Consider the following 26,132-nt stretch of genomic DNA (forward strand, 5'->3'; position numbering starts at 1 on the left):
TCGGCGGGGGGCAGGGGGACAGGGGGGCCGTCTTGCCCTCCAGAGCACAGTGGTAGAAATCTAGAGACATTTTCCATTGCTACGGCTGAGGGGATGCTACTGGCATCTCGTGGGTAGAGGCTAGGGGTGCTGCTCAGCACCCCACAGTGCACGGGACAGTCACCACAACAAGGGGCCTGGCCCCAGGCGCCAACAGTGCAGAGGCTCAGGAAGCACCGTCTAGATTAGGTAAACCGACCGGCCCTGGTGCCTGCCTCCGGACGGGCCACCGGCCCCTTCCTAGATCGCTGCTCTCCTTTGCTGGCTCCCTTCTCCTCTGAGTGCTCGAGGTCCCGTCACCAAGCACCTCTCTCCCCTTGAGGGCATTTTCTGATCAGCAAACTCACGCCCTAGTAAGGATGGCTGTCACCCTGCTTTTGAAGGGTCTTGACCTTTCTTCTAAACTTCAGACTCATCCTCCTACATAACAGGCTGTGAAAACCTCTGTCCGGACTGCCCACCCCTCACCAATCCCCTTTCCCACTCCTACGTCTTCGCGCGCGCGCGCGCGCGTGCCCAGCGTCGCTCCGCCACCTTCTGTGCCATCCATGCCAGCACCTAAGTTGCTGGAGGGTCCCCTCTTCCCGCCTTCCTGCTTCCTTCAGCAGGTGTGGGTCCGCCCCTGCCTCAAAGGCCATACCGGCCAGGGCCCCTTGCGGGCTCCGGAGATGGCCCTCCACACTGCCCCAGCCTCAAATTGTCACCCACTCGCGCCCGGGGCAACAGCCACCAACACCTGCATTTCCTACCGAGGGAGCCTCAGCACTGCTTGTCCTGATACTCACGGTGTCCTGGAGAGACCCTGCCGCCTTGCCCCCTGCCTCCCCCGGGCGCCACCCCGCCCTGCCCCGCCCATCCCCCACCTCCCATTCGTAAGCAAGCCCGCTGCCCCTCCAGGGAAGGAAGCCCTTCTGGGACTTGCAGGGTCCTCCCTTTCGTGTCTGTGCTGCCTACCCTTCAGCACGGTTACCTGCCCGGCATTCCCTCCTCCACGCATGGCTCGCTCTCCTGGTAAAGAACCAAGAGACCAGAAAGAGGGGGGACAGAGTCGTCCCGCGGGCCCACCAGGGCGTCCCACGAGGAGGCCTCACACCCCTGCGGGGCCGACAGTGCTTTGGGAAGAGCGAGGCCTGGCCAGAGAGGCGAGCCCCGTGGGGCCCCCGTCGCGGCCCCTCTGGGGCTCCAACCCCAGCCTCCACTGACCTGGCACCTCGGCAGGGCTCAGCAGCCCCGGGGCCTCAACGCCTCGTCCGTCGGGGCTGCCCGTGTGCAGCAGGGCAGTCAGCCCCTCCTCCCTCAGGGTCCTCGCCCAGCGGCGGCCCCTCGTGGGGTGTGTGTGCCCACCGCCATCAGTGAGACCCCGGCCGCCCCTCCCAGCCTTGTGAGTGTGGGGGTCAGGAACAGTGACGCTGCGGTGCCAGCCGGCCTCGTGGCGCCCTGGGCCTGGTCGCCATTCACGCGGCCCCCAACTGCTTCCAAGCATCCCAGCAGCACAACCTCTTCGGGCGTTCCAACGCGGCGCCCCCTGTTGGACCTCCCACTCATATCCGGTTTCCGGTCCGACGCCCCCCGCTCATTCGCCAACCAGCCTTGAGTGGCGTGACCCCAGCCCAATGGCTGACCCAGCCCTGGGGTCAGAGGGGAGCGAGTTGAGTGTTGGGACCCGGTTGGCCCATTGAATGGATGCTCAAAGGCTGGAGCCCTTGCGCGTGGTTGTAGTTGGCCAAAGTTTGAGCCAAAGTTCAGTGTTTGTACTTGGACGTGTGTAGACCCACAGAGCTGAGATGATACACCTTTGGGGGACCCCAGACGTGACCCGGGGTCAGACTTCGTCGGCTTTCCTCCGCGCAACGCGGCTACACCGATGGCAGACACGGGGAAAATGCTGCGCTGTGGCCGTGGTCTCCTCATTCTAAAAGGGAAGCGTTAGATTTAATGAGATTAGATTGTAAGTGGCTCGTCCACCCCACGACTCGTCGATGCCGCGGTCCAGGCGGCACGCCTCGCTTGCCGCAGCCCGCCCTGTGTCCCGCCATCCCTTCCCCGCCCGCAGGACAGGTGACCACTTGTCCCCTGCCCGGCTGCCTTGCACCTGAAAGTGGCTCGCAAGTCCGTGTTACCCTCTGGCAAGACAGACCTGATGTCTATGTCCTGGGTTTTACGTGATCCACAAGCAGCAAAAATTATCCGGGGCTCAAACGCCACTGCAGACCCCAGAGCCAGAGCAGTACGCACACATGCGCGGAGCCTACCCACGCAGCGTGGACATTTACCCCCGCAAGCTCTGAGCCCACCACGCGCCACGGAGACGGGAGCGCGGTTGGCGGCTCGCGGTGTTTTGACCAGGCTTGGGGGCGCCGCGGCGGGCTCTTGCCGTTGTAAAAGCGGTTACCCGGAGATACCTACAGCGAGGGGAGAGGGGCTGGGAGTGGGCTGGGGAGGGGCCAGAGCGAGGGTCTCACTGATCGGCCCTGCGGCGGGCGCCCGAGGCAGGAAGCCGCGCACCGCGGCAACTGTTGCGGCAAGGCGCCGCGCGGCACGGCACGAAGTCGGTCTTTGGGTTCGGTGCGCATAGGGTTGACCAATCTCAGAAACCACCCTAAATCGGCCCTAAATCCCAACTGAAATCCCCATTAACGCTTCCCCAGAGCAGTAGGACCCCCGGAACTCTGAGGCCCGGACTCTGTGGGGTCCCTGTGCGCATCCCTCTCCCCCCCCTCCCGCCGCGTTCCATGCCGCCGCGGCTACTGTTTAGAGGGTCTCCGTGGTACTTGCCCGAGACCCTTTTATTCCCTGAATCATTTGTCCATGTAAACGGGGGGGGAAACTCCGGCCCGCGCTGCCCTCGGCCACTGTGGAGACCCCCAGAACATGGCGGGGATGGGGGGACATGAGGTGATTTACGGAGCCAGCCTCGGCAAGCCGGCAAATAGCTGCCGCAGAATCAGTGGAAAATACCCAAAGGTGTTTTTTTAAAAAATTGTGTGCGCAGACTCGCCAGCCCCTCGCCCCCTCCTCTCGGTCGGTGGGCTCACGACCACCTGTCGCATCCTCGCGGTCGCCCTCGCCCCCTTCCTACGTGCCCAAAGCCTTGCGCTCCGGTCTTAAAACTCAGAATCAAAAGCTGCCCAGGGCTGGGGCTGCAACGCTTGGATTCAGGGGTCCTTTGAGGTGATGAAACCTTCATGCAGCCCCCCCTCTCCTCCCGGGGAGCGTCAGTTATATCAGAGAGGCAGGGTTTCAGTTCCTGCGCTCAAGCTGCCCAGGGCCCACGTCTTGCGTCACGTGTCCTGCCACGCAGGAGAACGCTCTCTCTCTGACCAGGGGAGAAGAGAGGAGAAAGACTCCAAATCAGTCAGGGAGAGGAGTGGAAGGAGCCAAAACGTCCCTGCGCGGCCTGCGCTCATCGCCCCCTTACCCAAAGTCTGGGGCTTCCGGAGACAGAAGCCGGCTCCCGCAGCCACCTGGGCACCAGGCCGGCGTCCCCTGGTGGCAGAGACAGAGCACTACGAGCGATTTTCGGACCGAATCGACACGCTCCTCAGATCTAAAGCAGGCGGGGTTGCCCTGGAGGACAGAGGGGGGAGAGAAAGAGGTAGAGAGGAGGGGACAAGGGCATGCCAGGGGGGCCCCCGGACAGCCTGAGGGCATAAAAAGTGGCCAGGAAGGAGCCAAGACTCCAACAGCAACAATAGTTGCTTCTGCCACAGTCTAGAGTTCGAGACCCTGAACCCCCAGCCCTCACAAGGGTTGGAAAGTGTGAGGTCGGAGAACTTTCTAGCTGGGACCTTGTTTGGTTGTTTTTCTGTTTTTTTTTTCACCCTAGTTTGGCTGGGTGCTCCGTCTTACGGGGCCCCAAGTTTATTTTAAAAGTCCGCCACCGTGTTATGGGCGTGCGCCTCTGCCTCAACGGCAATAATATGTCAGGAGAATGCCATCGCGCCCTTGAACTCGGGGCACAGCCCGAGGAGCAGCCCCCTTTGGAGGCCCCAGGGGCAGCTGCCCCCAGTGCTGGGCCTAGCACAGCCGAAGAGATGGAGACCCCATCGCCTCACAGCCAGCCCATCCCCATCGAGATCGAGGGCCAGGCCCGTGGCCCCCCAGAGGTCTCCAGACCCAACGTCCAGGGCCTTGGCGAAGCCATCGAGGAAGCCAGAGCTCCTGGAGGCTACAGCCCGCCTCCTGAGGAAGCCATGCCCTTCGAGGTCGAGCAGCCCAGCTCCAGAGGCTTCTGGCCGACCTTGGAGCAGCCTGGATTCGCCAGCGTGGCCCATGCAGGGAGCAAGACGTGCAGCGCAGGGCTCATGGAGCCCAGAGCCCTCGGGGAGGCCCAGCCAGGCTTGGGGAGCTACAGCCCTCCGCCCGAAGAAGCCATGCCCTATGAGCGTGAGCAGCCTGCCCAGGGACATTGCAGCCAGCCGCTCTCGCAGCTCTCAGACCTCGCTCCAGGAGGCTCGGGTGTGGGGGTCTCTAGCGCTCCCCTCGAGGAGCCCCGAGCCCTCAGACCTGCGAACGCAGGCTTCAGAGGAGACAGCCCTCCCCCTGAGGAGGCTATGCCATTTGAGTTCGACGGAGCAGCCTACGGAGACAACAGCGCACCCCCCGCGCCACGCGGAGCTAACCTACGAGCCGATGGCGGAGGCGGCGGCCAGTCCGCGGCAGGCGCGGTGCCGAGTGCGGTCCTCCTCGCTCCCGCCGCGAACGAGCCCCCCCTCCGGATCGCAGACGCCATCGGCCGCGCATCTCGAGAGGCTGTCAGACCTATTCCACACTTCGTGGGCGGCGGCCCCCCAATGGAGATCTCCGGACCCCCGCTCGAAATCGGCAGCGCCCCCATTGGGGTCCACGACGCTCCCGTCAACATGGACAGCCCCCCAGTCGCGCTTGATGACCCGCCCATCGAGGTCTCCCGAGCCCCAGTTAAGAGAGAGCAAGCAGAGGGAGAGAGACCCCCAGTCGAGGGCGAAGCAGCCGAGATGGAAGGAAGCTCGGCCAACTCAGCCGCCGCCGCCGCGGAGGGACGCCAAGTCCCATCTCCGGGAGATGGAGCTCCTGCCGCCAGGGCTCCTCCAGACGCCGGGGCCGCTCCAGACGCCGGAGCCGCTCCAGACACCGGAGCCGCTCCAGCCGCCCCAGCCGCCCCAGCCGCCCCAGCCGCGGGGACCGCCCCAGCAGCGCCAGCCGCGCCTGCCGCCCCAGCCACGGGGACCGCCCCAGCAGCGCCAGCCGCGCGGGCAGTCCCTGCCGTCTCCGATGCTCCGATCGCCAGGGCCGCCCCTGCTGCCCGGGCAGCCGCAGCCGCGTTTGCCGCGCGGGCAGCCCCTGCTTCTGGAGCGCGCCCCAAGCTCCGGTCCCTCAGACCCCCCAGCCCCGAGATCCAGGCTGCCGATCCGCCTACTCCGCAGCCTCCGCGCGTGTATGCCTGGCGGGCCAGGTCCGAGCACGGCCGCGACTACGGAGACGGGTCGCTCAGCAGCAGCGACGAGTCCGACGATGGGGCCTTCGGGTGCCTCAGCTGCTTCCAGCCCCGGCGGGGCCGCCGCCGCGGAAAGCCGCAGCGTAACTTGCTCCGCAACTTCCTCGTGCGAGCCTTCGCCGGCTGCCTCGGCCGACCTGAGAGCACCGAGCCCAGAGCCCTGCGCAGCCCCAAGGTCAGGAAGATCCCTCTGGAGGAGAGGCGCCGAGAGATGCGCAAGGAAGCCCTGGAGCAGCGCGCCCAGCTGCGCGCCCAGAAGAAACGCAGCAAGCTCATCGACAAGCAGCTCCAGGACGAGAAGATGGGTTACATATGTACGCACCGCCTGCTGCTTCTAGGTAATGCGGCGGACTCTGCCCGCGGGGAGCAGGGCCGCCGGGGACCGGGAGCCGGTGGAGGGGCTGCCCGGTGGGGCTCGGGGCCCGGGAGCGGGAGCGGGGTGTCTGGGCGAAGGCTGTGAGAGCCTGCTAGGAAGTTCCAGTGAGGGGCCCCAACTTTGCCCTGGGAGCGGGCGGGGGTCTCCGGGGGGCTTGGGGGGTCGAAGTATGTGCCCTGCAGGGAGCAAAGTGGTGCTCTACAACACTGAGGGTCGTTTCCAGCTGGACAAACCAGTGCCAGCGACCATAAGACGACCCCCGAGGCCTGGGGTGGGGGACGCCCAGGAAGGCGGGGGCCTCAGGTGAGCCAGGAACTGCCGGGGAGGGACCTCGGGGTTCCTCCCCGGCTAAGCTGTGGTGGGCTGGGGTCGTTGGGGAAGGCGCGCCCCCCCATCCCGCCTCGCCTGGCACGGCTGCTTGGACTCGGACAGCTTGTCGTTGGTGTGTCTTGGTGTCCATATTGTGTCCGCCTGTGCATGACATGCTCAAGTGTACCCCATTCCCCATCCCCGGCACCCCCAAATCACCCGCCGACTGCGTACTTGTACCGGGAAACTGGCTGTCTTGTGTTGTGCGCCATGGCGCGGGCAAAAACTTTCCGTGTTCGCACTCCCTGGTGGTACCTGGGAGCTGGCGCTCTGCAGGGGGCCGCGCGGAACCGCGGAGAGGCGGTGGGACCTCGTGGGTAACATGCTGGGCGCCTGGCTGGGGGGAAGAAGGGGCCGCTTCCCGCCGGCCTCCATAACCTTTTTTTCTGTATGTCTTTCTCTCTTTTTCCCCTTTGCGCTAAGCGTTTCCTCACTTCTCACTCGTTCGCCAAACCCTCCCGCCTTTACGGTTGAAAAACCAGACACTCAGGTATCTGGGGCGTCAGGGTCCGCACACAGACGTTCGGTATTCTGCACACACGCGGCTCACCCGGTGGGGGGAGTGGAGGGATGCGGGAGGGGAAACCATGCAACCCTGCTGGAGGCAAGTCTGGATGCAAACCACACGGGGCTGGTTCCAGGGGATGGGCGTGGCTGTGGTTTAAAAACATGAAATAATTTTTTTCCTAGGGTCGAGCCCCAGGTAAGCCAATCATTTACACATTCACCCTGGTGCAGTAGGAGGGGCCTGGTTGAAAAGAGGGGTTGTGCATTGGGAGTGGACTGGCAGCGTGTGTTTGAAATGCAATTAAAATAAAACTTAAACAACTCCAAGTGTATTTTAAGTGTGTGGACAAAATGAGGTAAAACTGATTATGACTTGTGAAAAATGTAAATGTTTGCATGTGAATCTTTTCAAGCAGCTTTAGCTGGGGGTAAAGAGTCTCAAAGGTAAGATCCTCTGCAGATGGGCTGGGGGGCAAAAATGAAAAGGTCTTGTGTTAATAATCACATTAGGAGGGCACATTGGGGGGGCCATCTGCCTGCCTCGTCACCCCCCCACAACAAGCCCTCTCCCTGTCTTCAAGTCCTTGCCTGGCCCCTCCCCACCTCCACCCCCTTTTGCCTCTTCAAGACTCCTTAAGCTCAAATCTGGGGTGTCGACCCCTTGTGCCACAGTTAATCAAGGCAGTAAATTAGCAGTGGTCTGAATGTGTGGCTTACATGACAATTGCAGAAGTGAAACTCCACAATCTTATTTTCCTTATTTTAGTCTCTAAGACCTTTCAAGGGATTTGAAGATCACAGTCTCAAAGGCTTTGCTACATGTTTGTGAAATGCTTTGTAATGCGTGATGGTTGTAATTAATGGCATCGTGGACACAACTATATGCTCTTGTCATGTGTGTCCCTCACAAATTGCAGTTTTAAATGCGATGGTCATTTACGCCCCCCACCCCCCCGGGGACCTAATGATGTCATCATTTTACCAAAAACACACAGGAGGGAGGTGTTTTAAATTTTGGATGTGCTGACTGCATTAAAGTCACAGAGCCTCAAATGGCAATGCACTCCTTTCCTGTTGCAGCTGATTTTGCCATGATAGTCACATTTCGGGGTCCCAAGCAGAACTCTGGGAAGCAAGACTGTGATGGGAAGGGGAACACAGCTGGAGGAAGACAGGAGCCCCCCAATGACAGTGCACATTTGGCCCCTGCTGGGGCCTCAGTTGCCTCATTTGTGAACTGAAGCTTTTCCCAGCAGGTCTCTAGCAAAGTCACCTTTGTTCTGTTCTGGGGGACGGGGTGCAGAGTAGGGAGCACAGTCCACCCAGATCAATACTGGAGGCTTATATCATAGATTATAGAGAATCAACCCTGCAGCAACTTGTGTCTGGGGTCGAGTCTTAAGAATCACAGACGTTTCCCTTCTTCTGTGGGTTGGGGGTGGGGTCAACTTTAATAGAAGAAGACTTGCCTTTGTCCTGGCTCTGTCCCCAGGGTGGTGGTCCAGGAGACCAAAGCTCAGGCCATGGGTAGCATGAACCTGCATTCAGAGAGCTGGGCTTCCAGTTTCTGATCAGGTTTCATTTTGCCCAAGTGGTAAGAGAGGCACCTCATCTGGGCCTGAGTTACCCCCTGGGGAAGGGAGAGGAGGAAGGATGAGGACTCATATTTGGGACAAGCTTTTTTTACTGGCATCCTAGTCCTAGCATGTAAAACAAGGCATCCATCTTCCTGCCACGGAAAGTGTAGAGCAAATGACCATCCTTTGACATGGCTTTGAATTTGTGACATGCAGATTCATCTGCTGCTTTACAATGTGTGTGTGTGTGTGCGTGTGTGCCCTCTCTTTTTATTGCCCAAACAGCTTAACATTACAGGGATTTTTTAAAATTATAGCTGACATACACTATTATATTAGTTTCAGGTATACAACACAGTGATCAGACATTACACCCCTGATGAAGTGACCTCCATAAGTCTAGTACCGGTCTGTCATACATGCCATTATGGTATTGTTGTATGCAGGGGATCTTAAAAGGGGAAAGGATCAGAGAAATGGGTACATAGACAGAATCCATAGCATGACTAAAGTCCTAGACTACCTAAAGAGTCTGAAGCCTTTTTTCTTACTCAGCACTGTCCAATAGCAGACAGGTTCCCTGTTTCTGTTGCCCTACTGAGTGCTTCTGGTGGCTCAAACATTTTTGGAACCCTAACGGGTGTGGTCCCCTCCTGTTTTAAGAGTTGAAGGGACGGCTAGATTAGCATTTCTTAGCAGCTGCTGCCCTTGTGAAACCAGCCCAAACAAACGCCATATGCAACCATGATCGTTCTGCCATGACACTAGTCACACAGTGCATCTCCACTAACTGTAGGACCACTTCTGTATGCCACCAGTTACAACAGCCACACACAGCATCCATCTTGCAGGAACGTCCCCCCCCCCCCACAATGCACACATTTTTCTGTATTCCAAATGCCTCCACTCAGCTGTTCGGTGCAGTGGGAGGGCTACGAACGACCAGGCCACAGCAGTTTTAGAACTAAGAGAGACTTTTTATCATTTTCCTTTCTCTGTCTCCCAATAGGTATTTCGTGCTTCTCAAAGGCCGAAACTCTTTCCTGCCTTTTAAAATCCGATTTCCCCTAGATTTCTTTCATAAAATTTTTTTTCTATACAGATAGGTTAAATGTTATAATTTACCCACATTATACATACCATGAAAACTGGTACGAAGCCATTTTGTATACTCCCTTCTCCCCCAAAAGAAGGGGGTACACAAACTGCCCTAGAGAGTTATTAGGCACCAATAATAGCACCCACTCTGCATAATGACAGCACATTCCTACTGTGTTTTTAAAAGCCTTTCATGGAGTGGCATTTGTCCCCTGAAACAGCCTTGGGCAATAAAAACACAGGAGAGGACCCCGTTTCATAGGCAGATAAACCATAAGCTCACAGATTCAGTGTCAGGGACTTTTGCTCAAAGACCGCAAGGTAAGTAAGTGAATGAATCCATGCTTATCCGAGAAAAAAAAAAAAAGTGGTGAAAGGCTGTGTCGCATCATTTAAATGTGAAGCATGATTATTGTGAGTAGGCCGTGTGCTCTTAAAATCCCTTGTCAGCTGACAGGTGTCCAGCAGGCTTCTGCCTTCGGAGCCGCAGCCAGGCCCTGACAGGTTCCCGGCTATAAGTGGCCACCGAGTGGATGTGAAACGTGAGCCCCCACGGCGGGGATGCCTCGCATTGCTGTGCTGACGTGTAGTTTCCACCATTTGCTGGGGTGCCCGGGCCAGCGCTGGGGCCCTGGCCTGCTCTGTGGGCTATTTTTTCCCTTTCAAATGCAGGTTTTCTTTTGAGTCTTTTCAAAAATCCCCCTGTGGTTTTCTTCAGGATCGAAAGCTTTCTTACTGACGCAGGTTTCCACAGAAAAATAATAATTTTAAAATGCAGTTGTTTTTACACGCTGCCCCCTCACGCGCTCGGCGTTCTGCTGTTAATAGACTATTCAGAAGCCTGCCTGGGATCTAATGACCCCCTATTAACAACTGTGGCTTGGTATCCTTCGTGGGGATTTTTTTTTTTTAAGTATTTCTTCCTTTTAGTCAGGGCTCATTCCTGCCTAGTGAGAGCCAGTGTACACTCTTAGAAGTCGCCTTTGGTTTTTATGCAGGCGCGTCGGTGTTAAGCAAAACAACACATTTATTTTCAGGAAGGCGACCTAATTGGGTGGATTTGAAATTCCCCGTACCGGTTTTGTCTCTTCTTCTTTGAGTTGATTTCCCCACCAAAGAAAGCATACCCACTGCCCCCAGCAAAACTGTGGCCCTTCAAACACGTCTTAGAGATGTAGTAATTTTCCGGGGTGCTGTGAACGGCCCATGAAGACGGGCCTCTGGGCTCCTTGATTCTTTCCCCTTGTGCCCCCTGGCTCTCAGTGGGATGTGAGGTGTACATGCCAGGTGCCCATGGGTCTTTGTCCCATGAGGTCCCGTTCTGGCCTGTGGTCGCCCTGGGCAAAAGTCCTGGTCTTTTCAGGGAGTGAGGGGGACGCAGGCCGGGTCTGCCCCTCCGGGAGTCCTGCGGAGACTGAGCCCGCAGGCCCTAAGGGCACTTTAGAAAAGCAAGGAAGGTGAGGGGACACCTGGCCGGGCTTCTGGCCCGGGGAGGGGTGTTCCGGGGATAATCAGGAGACGCCACTTTCCTTGATTCCCCTAAAAAGGAGGCAAGTTCCCCTCTAGGAACTGAGAGGCACCTCGAAAGGTGTTCCCAGGCCAGCCCATTGGGAAGTATGGCTTTTTAGAAACGTACCCCTCTTTTTGACTGTTTGTGCCCGGTGAGGGTTTTGCTTTGGCTTTTGGTTTTCTGCAGTCCCCGGGAGACTGTGCCCTCAAGATTCTAAAAGCCCAGGGCAGGCGCTCTTTCTGTCTCTCACTTTCGGGGTCCACTCTCTGTCCACTCGTTGTCAACCAAGGTCAGCCCAAGCGGCAGACAGGCAACACCTTGCCAAATTGATGATTGCTTGAGTGACGTGGTCGAGGGAGGATGAGAGAACTTTTCTGACTTGTCCTGAAAAGGTGTCCCCTGTCCCCTGTCCCCTGTCCTCTGTCACTTCATCCCCCACCACTTCTTTATTATACCCTCTCTGTAAATCCTGTGGCTGAGCCTGGGGACCCGAACGTAGATTGTTGCATCGCTATCCACATGCCAAAAAAAAACACCGAGTTTGTTTTTAGTCTCCTTCCCGGCAGCCAGATGGGGAATGAAGCGGCCTGGCCCCTGGGAGCAGAAGAGGAGACCCCCAGCAATGAGGTAGGGAACCACACGACGACCACACAGTGTTGGGTTTTCCGCGTGGCTGGTCCTCACATGCCCAGGACACCCCGGTCTCTGACCGCGGGGCACGGGAGCTACACACCTTCCCCGTCAGCCGCTTCTGGGGGCTGTAACAAGGGGAGGCCGCGAGGTGGCTGATCTGTGACGGGCGGTGGCAGTTGGGGGAGCGTGGCTCTGTTATACTCGCTCAGAGCAGAACCCCCAAACTGCATCGCGGAGTCATCTGTCAAAGCCCCAGGAGAGTTCACGAGCGTTGAGACTCGTGGAGGTCTGCCCACAGAACTCGCACATTAGCTCTTACTAAATGTTTCTTAATGATTCAATCTGGGGCGAGGAGAGAGGTAAGAAAGCGCCCATTGTTACCTGAGCCCCAGCGGGCGATGACTCAGCGCTCCCACCGTTGTCACACACGCTCCTCCGTGTGTGGGACAGAGTCAGTACCGTAAACTTCCCTAATGAGTTGATAATGGGAAGGAAACGCCTTGTACCCACTTTCTAAGGAGTGCCGCAGCTTCCGCGGGCTCGGGGGCAGGCTGAGCGTGAGCGCTTAGAAGGGACCGTGGCCTTGGCGGCGAGGGCCTCTGTCAGTTGGTCCCGCTCCCACTTCTCCCCTCGATCAAAAGGCCGCATCACCTCTCTCCTCTGTCCCGTTTGAACAACCCTGCCTTCACCACACTGACTGCTGACGTGCGCGTAACCGTGAAGGTTTTTTTTACAGGGCACGTGCGTTCAGGTAAGTTTGCGTCTGTGGGATTTCTGGAAAGAATAAGGCGTGGGATTATGCACTAACACTAAAACCAGGCTTTACTGCGTGGGCCAGGACCAGGAAGGGCTGCCAGCCGGGGCTCTACGCAAGGGGCCTGTCCCAGCCCCCCACTCAGTTTCCTCAGCTGTAAAAGTAGCTGATGGGCCCAACTGAAAAAAAAGGAAAAACAAACAAGCAGAACAACAGCCCATCAAGGGGAGACCATTCCTTGGGAAGCATGTTGGTGCTTAAGTTACCTGACCCCTTGGGCATAGCCTTTTAAATGGCTGCCATTTTCTCATCTGTGGTTAGAGACGGTGACTCCTGAGTGTCTAAAGGACTTTCGCACAAGCCCCGTGGGAGCCATATTAGCAAAAAGGCAACTTTATTTGCCATCAGCGCCTTGAGTTTTTTGGCCTCCCCGGGCTTCTGAAATCTTAGAAAGTGCCCATCTTAATCCCCCGAGCCGCTGTCTGTTGTCAGGCCCACGGAGATGCTCAATTAGCTCCTCCATGAAACCGTACACGTCACCCGGGGGTCCTCAGCCCACTGCCCCATCAGAGGTGACTTTTTTAACGACTGATTCTAGAAGGGCCCAGAACTGGTGCCCGTGAGTGAGGTTTCGGGTGGTCACGAGATGCTGAGACGGCATTAGGCACGTCCTGGTAGGGGTGACGGGCAGAGGAAGGCGCCCCACCACATCAGGAGTGGGAGTAGAGGAGAGAGCCAGCCAGGTAGGGAGGGTCCCACTTCGCTTTCCCCCCAGGGCCTCCAGGACAAAACCTGGGTTTAACAGGCCCCAAAGCTTCAGTCACATCTGTCCTGTTACTAAGCTGTGAATTCTCCCTATTCTCTACATGCTGGGGTTTCAGGGGCACTCTACGCGGCCCTCCACAGTGGCTCCACGGACATTTGTCATGGGGGCTGTCCTTTAGGACATTTAGCACAATCACTGACCTATACACACACACACACACACACACACACACCAGACCCACCCCACCACATAGACACTGTGTGACCGCCATGCACACACAGTATGACCAAAATATACAGTGTGTCCACCACACACACACACAAAAGCCACCACACCGCATACAAACACAGTGTGACCACCACATACACACAAAAGCCACTCCAACACTTACAAACAATGTGACCACAACACATACAGTGTAACACACAAAAAAGCCACATAACAGTGTGACAACAACACACACAGTGTGACTACCACACAAACACACATGAAAGCCACTTGAGCACATACAGAGTGTGGCCACCACACTCACACAAAAGCTACCTACCACATACACAGTGTAATACACACACACACACACACACAAAGCCAACCCACCATTTACACAGTGTGACCACCACACACACATGAAACTCACTCCAGCATATATACACGCAGTATAACCACAACATACACAAGAGTCGCCCTACCACTATTAGTGTGACCACAACATACACAGTGTGACCACCACACACACTCCCCAAACCCACCTACCACATACATGTGGCTGCTACACACACAAAACCCACCCACCACATACATGATGTGATCACACACACATAAGACACACATCACATACATGTGACCACCACATACACGCACACTGTGATCACACACGTACAGTACAACCACAACACATGATGTGACCACACACATGAAGCCTACCCACCAAATACATGGTGTAACCGCCACATGCACACACATGTAAGCCACCCCACCACATAGTATGACTACACACACATTATGACAACACACATGGTGTGACCACACACAAACCTACCCACCACATACATGGTGTAACTACTACATGCACACATTTAAGCCACCCTACCACATAAGCTAGTGTTATCACACTCACAGTGTGACCACCACATACATGGTGTGACCACCTCACACACACATGAAACCTATTCACATATACACAAGTGTGACCACAACACAACAGTGTGACCATACACACCCCAAACCCACCCACCACATACATGATGTGACCACCACACACACCCCAAATCCACCCACCACATGCATGATGTGACCACCACACACGCCCCAAACCCACCCACCACATACATGGTGTGACCACCACACACACACACCCCAAACCCACCCACCACATACACACATGAAACCTATCCACATATACACAAGTGTGACCACAACACAACAGTGTGACCATACACACACCAAACCCACCCACCACATACATGATGTGACCACCACACACACACCCCAAACCCACCCACCACATACATGGTGTGACAACCTCACACACACATGAAACCTATCCACATATATACAAGTGTGACCACAACACAACAGTGTGACCATACACACACAAAATCCACCCACCACATACATGATGTGACCATCACACACACACCCCCCAAACCCACCCACCACATACACACATGAAACCTATCCACATATACACAAGTGTGACCACAACACAACAGTGTGACCATACACACACCAAACCCACCCACCACATACATGATGTGACCACCACACACACACCCCAACCCCACCCACCACATACATGATGTGACCACCACACACACACCCCCAAACCCACCCACCACATACATGGTGTGACCACCACACACACACACCCCAAACCCACCCACCACATACACACATGAAACCTATCCACATATACACAAGTGTGACCACAACACAACAGTGTGACCATACACACACCAAACCCACCCACCACATACATGATGTGACCACCACACACACACCCCAAACCCACCCACCACATACATGGTGTGACAACCTCACACACACATGAAACCTATCCACATATATACAAGTGTGACCACAACACAACAGTGTGACCATACACACACAAAATCCACCCACCACATACATGATGTGACCATCACACACACACCCCCCAAACCCACCCACCACATACACACATGAAACCTATCCACATATACACAAGTGTGACCACAACACAACAGTGTGACCATACACACACCAAACCCACCCACCACATACATGATGTGACCACCACACACACACCCCAACCCCACCCACCACATACATGATGTAACCACCACACACACACCCCCAAACCCACCCACCACATACATGATGTGACCACCACACACACACCCCCAAACCCACCCACCACATACATGATGTGACCACCACACACACACACCCCAAACCCACCCACCACCTACATGGTGTGACCACCACATACACACATGAAACCTATCCACATATACACAAGTGTGACTAAAACATACAGTGACCATGCACACCAAACCCACCCACCACATACATGATCTGACCACCACACACACACACCCCAAACCCACCCACCACATACATGGTGTGACCACCACACACACACACACACCCAAACCCACCCACCACATACATGGTGTGACCACCACACACACACACCCCAAGCCCACCCACCACATACATGATGTGACCACCACACACACACACCCCAAACCCACCCACCACCTACATGGTGTGACCACCACATACACACATGAAACCTATCCACATATACACAAGTGTGACTACAACACACAGTGAACATGCACACCAAACCCACCCACCACATACATGATGTGACCACCACACACACACACCACAAACCCACCCACCACATACATGGTGTGACCACCACACACACACATGAAACCTATCTACATATACACAAGTGTGACCACAACACACAGTGACCATGCACCCCAAACCCACCCACCACATACATGGTGTGACCACCACACACACACATGAAACCTATCCACATATACACAAGTGTGACCACAACACACAGTGACCATGCACCCCAAACCCACCCACTACATACATGATGTGACCACCATACACACACCCCAAACCCACCCACCACATACATGATGTGACCACCACACACACCCCTAAACCCACCCACCACATACATGATGTGACCACCACACACACACCCCCAAAACTCACCCACCACATACATGGTGTGACCACCACACACACACACCCCAAACCCACCCACCACATACATGGTGTGACCACCACATACACACATGAAACCTATCCACATATACACAAGTGTGACTAAAACATACAGTGACCATGCACACCAAACCCACCCACCACATACATGATCTGACCACCACACACACACACCCCAAACCCACCCACCACATACATGATGTGACCACCACACACACACCCCAAACCCACCCACCACATACATGGTGTGACCACCACATACACACACCACAAACCCACCCACCACATACATGGTGTGACCACCACATACACACATGAAACCTATCCACATATACACAAGTGTGACCACAACACACAGTGACCATGCACACCAAACCTACCCACCACATACATGATGTGACCACCACACACATACCCCAAACCCACCCACCACTTACATGGTGTGACCACCACACACACACATGAAACCTATCTACATATACACAAGTGTGACCACAACACACAGTGACCATGCACCCCAAACCCACCCACCACATACATGGTGTGACCACCACACACACACATGAAACCTATCCACATATACACAAGTGTGACCACAACACACAGTGACCATGCACCCCAAACCCACCCACTACATACATGATGTGACCACCATACACACACCCCAAACCCACCCACCACATACATGATGTGACCACCACACACACCCCTAAACCCACCCACCACATACATGATGTGACCACCACACACACCCCCAAAACTCACCCACCACATACATGATGTGACCACCACATGCACGCACACTGTGATCACACACATACAGTACAACCACAACACATGATGTGACCACACACATGAAGCCTACCCACCAAATACATGGTGTAACCGCCACATGCACACACATGTAAGCCACCCCACCACATACTATGACTACACACACATTATGACAACACACATGGTGTGACCACACACAAACCTACCCACCACATACATGGTGTAACTACTACATGCACACATTTAAGCCACCCTACCACATAAGCTAGTGTTATCACACTCATAGTGTAACCACCACATACATGGTGTGACCACCTCACACACACATGAAACCTATTCATATATACACAAGTGTGACCACAACACACAGTGACCATGCACACCAAACCCACCCACCACATACATGATGTGACCACCACACACACACCCCCAAAACTCACCCACCACATGCATGATGTGACCACCACACACACACACCCAAAACCCACCCACCACATACATGATGTGACCACCACACACACACCCACACCCACCCATCACATACATGATGTGACCACCACACACACACCCCAAACCCACCCACCACGTGCATGATGTGACCACCACACACACACCCCAAACCCACCCACCACATACATGGTGTGACCACCACACACACACCCCCAAAACTCACCCACCACATACATGATGTGACCACCACACACACACCCACACCCACCCATCACATACATGATGTGACCACCACACACACACCCCAAACCCACCCACCACGTGCATGATGTGACCACCACACACACACCCCAAACCCACCCACCACATACATGATGTGACCACCACACACACACCCCCAAAACTCACCCACCACATACATGATGTGACCACCACACCCACACCCACACCCACCCATCACATACATGATGTGACCACCACAAACACACCCCAAACCCACCCACCACGTGCATGATGTGACCACCACACACACACCCCAAACCCACCCACCACATACATGATGTGGCCACCACATACACACATGAAACTTATCCACATATACATAAGTGTGACCACAACACAACAGTGTGACCATACACAAACCAAACCCACTGACCACATACATGGTGTGACCACCACATACACACATAAAACCTATCCACATATACACAAGTGTGACCACAACACACAGTGACCATGCACACCAAACCCACCCACCACATACATGATGTGACCACCACACACACACACCCCAAACCCACCCACCACATACATGATGTGACCACCACACACACCCCCCCAAACCCACCCACCACATACATGATGTGACCACCACACACACCCCAAACCCACCCACCACATACATGATGTGGCCACCACACACACACACCCCAAACCCACCCACCACATACATGATGTGACCACCACATACACCCCACAAACCCACCCACCACATACATGATGTGGCCACCACACACACACACCCCAAACCCACCCACCACATACATGATGTGACCACCACATACACCCCACAAACCCACCCACCACATACATTATGTGGCCACCACATACACACATGAAACTTATCCACATATACATAAGTGTGACCACAACACAACAGTGTGACCATACACAAACCAAACCCACCGACCACATACATGGTGTGACCACCACATACACACATAAAACCTATCCACATATACACAAGTGTGACCACAACACACAGTGACCATGCACACCAAACCCACCCACCACATACATGATGTGACCACCACACACACACCCAAAACTCACCCACCACATACATGATGTGACCACCACACACACACATGAAACCTATCCACATATACACAGTGTGACTACAACACAAGTGTGACCATAGACACCCCAAACCCACCCACCACATACATGATGTGACCACCACATACACACCCCAAACCCACCCACCACATACATGGTGTGACCACCACACACACACCCCAAACCCACCCATCACATACATGGTGTGACCACCACACACACACATGAAACCTATCCACATATACACAAGTGTGACCACAACACACAGTGACATCCACACCAAACCTACCCACCGCATACATGATGTGACCACCATACACACACCCCAAACCCACCCACCACATACATGATGTGACCATCACACACACACCCCAAACCCACCCACCACATACATGATGTGACCACCACACACACACATAAGCCACCCACCTCATACACAGCGGGACTACACACACACCCACACCAAACCCACACACTGCATACATGTGACCATACACACACATTGACCACACACATACAGTGCAACCACACACACAGCTTGTGACCACACACATGATGTGACCGCACTCTTGAAAATTGCCCACCGCATATATGGTGTAACCACCACATGCACACACATGTGAGCCATCCCACCATGTACACATGGTATGACCACACACACAAAAAGCCTACCCACCACATACATTGTATAACTACCACATGCACACATGTAAGCCACCCACCACATACAACCACAGTGTTACCACATACACACACAATGTGACCAAACATACACCAAACCCACCCACCACACACACAATGTGACCACAATATACCCAGTATGACCACCACACACACACAAAACTCACCCTACCACATACACATGCAGTGTGATCACACACATATACAGTGACCACCATACACAACATATACACACACAGAGTTACACACACACACACACACACACACACACAAAACCCACCCACCACACACACACAGTGTGACCACCACACACACACTGCAACCAATACATACAGAAAAGCCACCCCACCGCATACATACACACACACACACACACACACACACACACACACACAGTGCAACCACCAAACTGTCTCTGGTCATTGCCAAGTGTCCCCTGGGGGGCAGAATCATCTCCAGCTCTGAAGCACCACTCTAACATTATCAACATGGAACTCTGCGGAAGGTGGAGATCATATATGTCATACCCATGAGCACCTTAAAAAGGATAGTTATCTCCGGAGCAGAGGTGTTGACATCAGTTACAATAACGCAGCATGAAGTGTTTATCCCGGTGTTGGTGATCCTGCGTTTCTGGGTAGAAGTAATTTCCAGAAATTTCAGAAAAGAAGGTGACGCAAAATAGGATAGGCAAGGAAATTATTCTAGGGCAGCTGGTCATGGATTGGTCGAGACTGTGGTGAAGCCAGCCAGTCCCGGAGGCCGTGGACGGGCCGGGAACGCAGGGCCGTCTGCGGCAGGCCAGGCTTGCCTCGCCCGCGGCGTGGGGAAGGAGGCCGAGGCAGCAAGGCCTGGGGCTCAGGTGCTGCTGGCAGGGGGGCAGCCTGCCCTGCACGGGTCCTCCGGAGCTTTCACGGCAGGGTGTGCACACCGGTGACAAGGGTGTGGGTCCCGTCTGCTAGCTCACCTCAGCCCCAGGCCCATAGAGAGCCAGGGCGTGGCATGGAGGTGACCCACGGCCCTTTCCCTCGCAGAGAAGCGGCGGCAGCGGGTGAGATGCTCCTGGGTGACTACAAAGGAAGGCAAAGTAAGATCTTTCAGGAAGAAAACGGAGTCCTGCCAGTGGCAGTGACGACCCCAGACATTTCCCGGTCGAGGGTCTTGCACTTGGTCTTTGGTGGGATGGTTGACCCCCCACCCCCCACCATCGTGGGGCAGACACGAGAGCCCAACAATATTTGGAATAACCATGACGGGACTAAGTCATGATTCACCTTTGAACCGTGACCAAGCCCCCCAGGGAGCCCTAACCAGCCTCTCTCCCACGTAACCACTACGGAAGGAGACTTGCTTGCCTCTTCATTCTATTTTTAGCCTAAAACATTGTAGTTTTGTCTCCGTCTGGTCCTTCAATAGAGCCTTCTGATGTTACAGAGTCATCAGAGATTTAATGTTTTTAATAAAGTTTTGTTTCTTGGAGAAGTTAGAATTCACGGCCTTTAAGTTAACTGCAAAATCTAGGAGAAAAACAACACTCTGGAGATCTATTATGAATTTAAACACGTTCGCTTTACTAGGAGGCTTACTTTGTAGTTTGATAAGTTATGTATTGGACGTGTAAAATTAAAAATACTTTTTAATGTTCCAAGTTCAGCGAAGTAAAGTTTCCCCTGACTAATATCTCCACATTGCAGTCCTCGGAGTTGCCCAAGGCAGGTTTTCCGCCTGTGGGTTTCGGCATTTTGCCTGGGACCAAGTGCAACATTCTTCCAAGGAAATGCCTGGAAGGCTGCGGGCAGGTCCCAAAAACAAATGCAAAACAGGAGGGGAACTTTTTAAAAGTTGGATTGTCAGAAAACTAATGGCTGTGTATCATTCAACATTCACGTGACTTCATTTCTTCCACCGGTAAGAGGGAAGCACGTGAGATCACTTTAGTTCTGCACAAGAGCAGCCAGGACGGGGTTTAAGATGGGCACTTGAGAAAGGGCTCGCTTCCCGCGTGGGCGTCTTGGGACGTTTTCCTGCTGGGAGCAGTCATTCCAGAACAGTCTTAGGAAACCACGCACCTCGGGCTGTTTCACATGGGCGGGCCCGTGGTACTTACTCCTTGCTGTCTTCCCACATCGCCCTCATACGGGGTGGGGTGGGGAGCCCCAACTTTCCCGAGGGTCCTAGGCTCATGGAAAGAGAGCACTGGCTTAGATGTTAGAGGCGTGTCATTCCTGGGACCGTGGTTGAGTCCATGCCTTTGCCAAGGGACGGCCAGAAAAGGCCGACAGCTTCTTAAGCAGGTGGACAGTGCCTCACCCTGCGGCGGTTCTGCGGGGTCCGCAGGGGGCCTTAAATTTGTTGGGTCTGCGTTCAGCTTTGTGCATAAAGGGGTGACAACCCCAGGTGGGCAGGCAGGCAGGTGGGCAGCTTAACGAAGTGGCTTCCAGATGGGGACTCGCACACAGGTGGCGGGACACATCCCAGCGTCTTATCCTGAGACATGACAGGTGGCAGCGCCTCTTTGGGAGGTGGGGGCAGGGGCGTGGGACCTAAAACTTTGATTCCCCAGAAGTGGGGTCTAACTTTAGGTATTAGGACAGGTTCCACACTGGGAGGCTGGCTGGTGTTCTGCCAGGAAGAAGGGTCAGGAGGGAGACCCTCAGTCCAGCCACAGCCGGAGAAAAGAGCCAGCCCACCCTCCCTGGAGGCGTGGCCCCAAGCTGGGGTGGCAGAAACCGGCCTCCTGAGAAGCTCCCTCGTTGCTTTCCTGCTTTCCCATGCTCCCCTCTCTCGAGATTTAAAAAAAATAATAAGAGCCTTCCTTGGGGGGAGGTTCTGAGCAGGAATGAGCCCCCTTTTAAGGGACGAGGTGAGAAAACGAGGGCTGGGTGAATGGAGCAGGGCTGCTCACACTTGGCTGGCAGATGGCGCTCGCCTCTCACTGTTGGGAGCCAGGCTGTTCCCCCGACTAGCTGGCTGGCTGGCTGGAGACGGAGGCTCAGCCCGCGCCCCCTCCCCTAACCCTCTCCAGGCAACACGGCCCCTGCTCCCCGGGCCCAGGGGCAGCTGTAAAGGGTTTCAGTTGAGCAATTGATCTCTGGAGACCAATCCTGTCACTTCAGTGGCTCTGTAGACCTCAGCCAGGGCAGGGTGGCACACAGTCGGTCAGTGAGCCCCAAAGTCCAGCCCACGCGCCCTGGGTCTGCTGGGAGCCCGTTCAGAGACCTCAGACGAGTCCGAACACTGGGAGTGATGTCCTTCTCACTGTCAAACGTCTTTAATCTGTTTATGAAAAGTGTAACAAGAATAGGAATGCTGGTCCCCCGCTCTTGTTTAAAGCATCCTTTCAGGAACGATAGATTGTGCAGGACGTCGTAGGCCGGTCTTCTGACCTTTGGTAAATAATTATAATTTATGGTACCCTGTCACTGGGAAGATCTTTGCAGAAAGAAGACTGGGTGATACATCCTTTTCCGTCCGAACTGAGAGCTGGGAAAGAGATTCAGGGGTGGGCAGGGAAACCCAGGGAGCCTTCCTGGAGGAGCTAGCATTTGAGACAGTATGGGAAGACGCAGGGAGGTGAGGGAGTAGCCTTGTGGGGGTGGCGTATCGATCCTTTTTTACAGAGAAGGTACTGGCTGAGGATGAATCCTACTGTTTTTTCATTCCTGAGAGCATCATGGGGTTTTTTTAGGGTCTCTGACATTCAGGGATAATCCCCCCACCCCGTCCCCTTCTCCACATCTCTCTGCTCTTCAGTGCTGCGGCCCCATGGTGCATGAGGGGCCATCCCTTTAGGGAAGCATCTTCGTGGCTGAAAACGGGACCCCCACCTTTCCTCCCAGGCCCTGCGCGGCACTGGGGGCAGGTCAGGTCACTTCTGCCTTCTTTAGGCCAGGTCTTCAGTGGAGGGGAACTTGGATCTGATGGCTGGGCCAGGGTCCTCAGCACAGCTGCAGAGCCGCGACCCCATCTCTTTGAGAAGGGCTGCCACGGCTCTAGGGCGGCGGTGGGCTCCTCTCCTGCAAAGCTTGCCCTCCGTGCCCCATTCTGGGAGACCCTCTCACAGTGGAAGTGTCAGGGACACCAACGGAAGCACCAGCTTCGGGCAAAAGCTTCCCTCATCCCTGCTGCGGGAATTCTTTCAGTTAAACTTTATTCCAACGGTCTCTTTAGCCCACAATCTCGTGGGCCTTCTTTAAAGCCTCTCTTGCTTCTCTTCCTTTCCAACCCCCAGCCCAGTTTATAGCCCTGAGCCTTGGCCAGGGTCAGTTCACAGCAGCCCCCACCCTGGCGGCTGGCAGGCGGTGTGGGGGTCGCTGGGAAGCAGGGCAGGTGGGCCACCCCTGTCTCTAACACCTCGTCTGGGCCAGGACGGCTCCTCCCCCACCAGGGGTCAGCAGAGAGCCGAGCCACTCACAGGAGCGGGGTCTCTTAGAATTCTCCAGATGACATGCAGGAAGGCCCAAAGGAAAAAAGCCCCGCTGCAGCTGGGGAGGGGTGCACCTTCCTTCTTAGGTGGGGGCTGTATCCCGTCCTGGGCCTTCGGGGGGCTAGCTTTAACACCAGTCCTGCCACTCTGTGCCTTGCGGGGAGCAGAGGGCTTTGGTCTGTTCCCTTGGGGGGTTCCTTTGCCAGTTCCCACCCCTCAGCACACACACACCTTTTCTTTAGCGGGGATCACGCCCCTCGGAGCTGCGGCGCTCTGACCTGGGCCACGCTGCCCACTCCTGCTTGCCCCACTCTCCCCCTTTCCTTCCAGAAGCTGCACTTACTGCTTAAAGGCCCTGTGCCCTTGCGGAAGCCCCTGCCGCCACCTCTGTCCTGCCACGACTCCCCGTCTCCCCACTTCTCTCCTTTACCAGGTAGAGGGACGTTCCTAAGGAGGCAGGAACCATGGCTGGCAGATGGTTTTGTACTTAGCATCCCCCCCCCCGCCCCGACACACACGCATTTCCTTCAAGGTTCCCCCTCTTCTCGTCTCAGTCTGTGGCTGCCTCAGCCCTCTCAGGGGGGTGGGCCGGCGGGGGGTGAGGGTCTGAATCCCTTTCTTTGGCTTTTCCTTCTTTAGACCCGTGACACCCCGGCACTCTTGTGAACTATGGACTAAGATGTTGAAAACCTGCTCCCCTTAGTGAGGTCTTCGCTGGGGAGACGGGGAGAGACGAGAGAGAGAAAGGAAAAGGTGCATTTCTCTCCGAAGAGAGAAATAAGTACAGAGACCAAGTGGGATTTTTTGAAAGGGAAAGGCAGGCCGGGGGGGAGAGAAGGAGAAGAAAGGGGAGAGAAGAGCGAAAGAAGGGTCGTGTCTCCGCTAAATTTAGCTCTAGACGCAGCGCAGACGGCGCTCCTGCCCACTGGCAACTTCTAGTCTGGGAGGGAGGCTCAGGTTGCAAGTCCTGGCAGCAGCCGGGCACCAGGCGGAGGCTGGAGGGCCGCCAGCGGTGGCAGCCCTGCCCGCGCAGCTGGGGGGCCGGGCGGGCCAGGGTGTCACCCTCTCCCCGGCCCGCTGCCCCACCAGGCCCCGTGCTGGTTCTGGAGTCCACTGAGCAGGACGGGGACCGCGAGGCTGGCATGGGTGCCCGGAGGAGCGGTCCCTGCCTCCCTTCGCCGCTGCTGGCTGAGCCCTGACCCTTGCCCCCACCGTCCCGCGGCTTCCTGAGCGCCTGTCCTGTCCCTCCTGTCCCTCAGCCCATGATCCCACTTCTGTTTGTTCTTGAAGTGAGTAATAAGCCCCCCTCTTGCACAACCTGATTTCCCAAGGGTTTCACCTTGTCCCATTTAGCAGTTTGGTTGGGGTTTAAGAAGCTGGGCACACAGTGGAATCTTTGTGTCCTTAAAAAAAAAAAAATCCGGTCTTCAGGAGTTCTTTGATTCGGTAATTACTCGCAACAGAACCCAGCAAATCCTCCCCGTAGAAGCAAACGCCCTGCAGTTCCGTGTGGCCTCCGCGCGGAGGAAATCCTCAGGGCGCACAGGTTGATGGCCCCAGGATCTGGCAGGCCCGGCCAGCCTGCCGGCATTGTTTGCTTTCCTTTTTTTCCCCTTCCTTCCTCCCTCCTGTCCTTTCTTCCTTCCCCCACTTTGGAAAAACAAGTTCTACTCTCCTGGGGATGTTCATTAGAGGGGAGACAGTTCTGGCCGGTGAGGAAGGGAGGGGACGGGTGGTGGTGGGGCTGCTGCTGGGACAGTGGACTACCCGGCGCTGGGGGCAGGGCGGCGCGGGGACACCACGGGGACCTCGCACCCGGGCGCGGGCGCGCGGCCTTCAGCCTCCTGGCCTTGGTGGGGACAAGGCTCCATCAGCTGCCTCTGAGTCCTGTGTTAACTCGTTTGCCACAGTGAGATCAAGTCACAGTTTCATCCAAACAGGTTGTGGCAGGACCCCTTCTCCGTAGCGTCTGTCTTGCTCCCGTCCCCCATCTGAGCTCCCGTCCCCCATCTTAGCTCTTGTCCCCCATCTGAGCTCCTGTCCCCCATCTTAGCTCTTGTCCCCCATCTGAGCTCCCGTCCCCCATCTTAGCTCTTGTCCCCCATTTGAGCTCCCGTCCCC

At 55.5% G+C, this 26,132-nt stretch overlaps 1 protein-coding gene across 2 annotated transcripts in view; it reads left to right on the top strand.

The window, feature by feature from the left end:
- Window positions 1–3,926: 3,926 nt before the first annotated feature.
- Window positions 3,927–26,132, top strand: part of LOC150003762 (guanine nucleotide-binding protein G(s) subunit alpha) — a 46,090-nt gene continuing 23,884 nt past the window's right edge. For both annotated transcript variants that reach the window (XM_090286607.1, XM_090286608.1), the window contains exon 1: window positions 3,927–5,853. In XM_090286607.1, coding sequence (XP_090142733.1) covers window positions 3,927–5,853 — 1,927 coding nt within the window. The remainder of the gene's footprint in view (window positions 5,854–26,132) is intronic.

This window comes from Furipterus horrens, unplaced genomic scaffold, assembly GCF_987537825.1.
Source record: "Furipterus horrens unplaced genomic scaffold, mFurHor1.1.pri manual_scaffold_8, whole genome shotgun sequence".
Classification (NCBI taxonomy): domain Eukaryota; kingdom Metazoa; phylum Chordata; class Mammalia; order Chiroptera; family Furipteridae; genus Furipterus; species Furipterus horrens.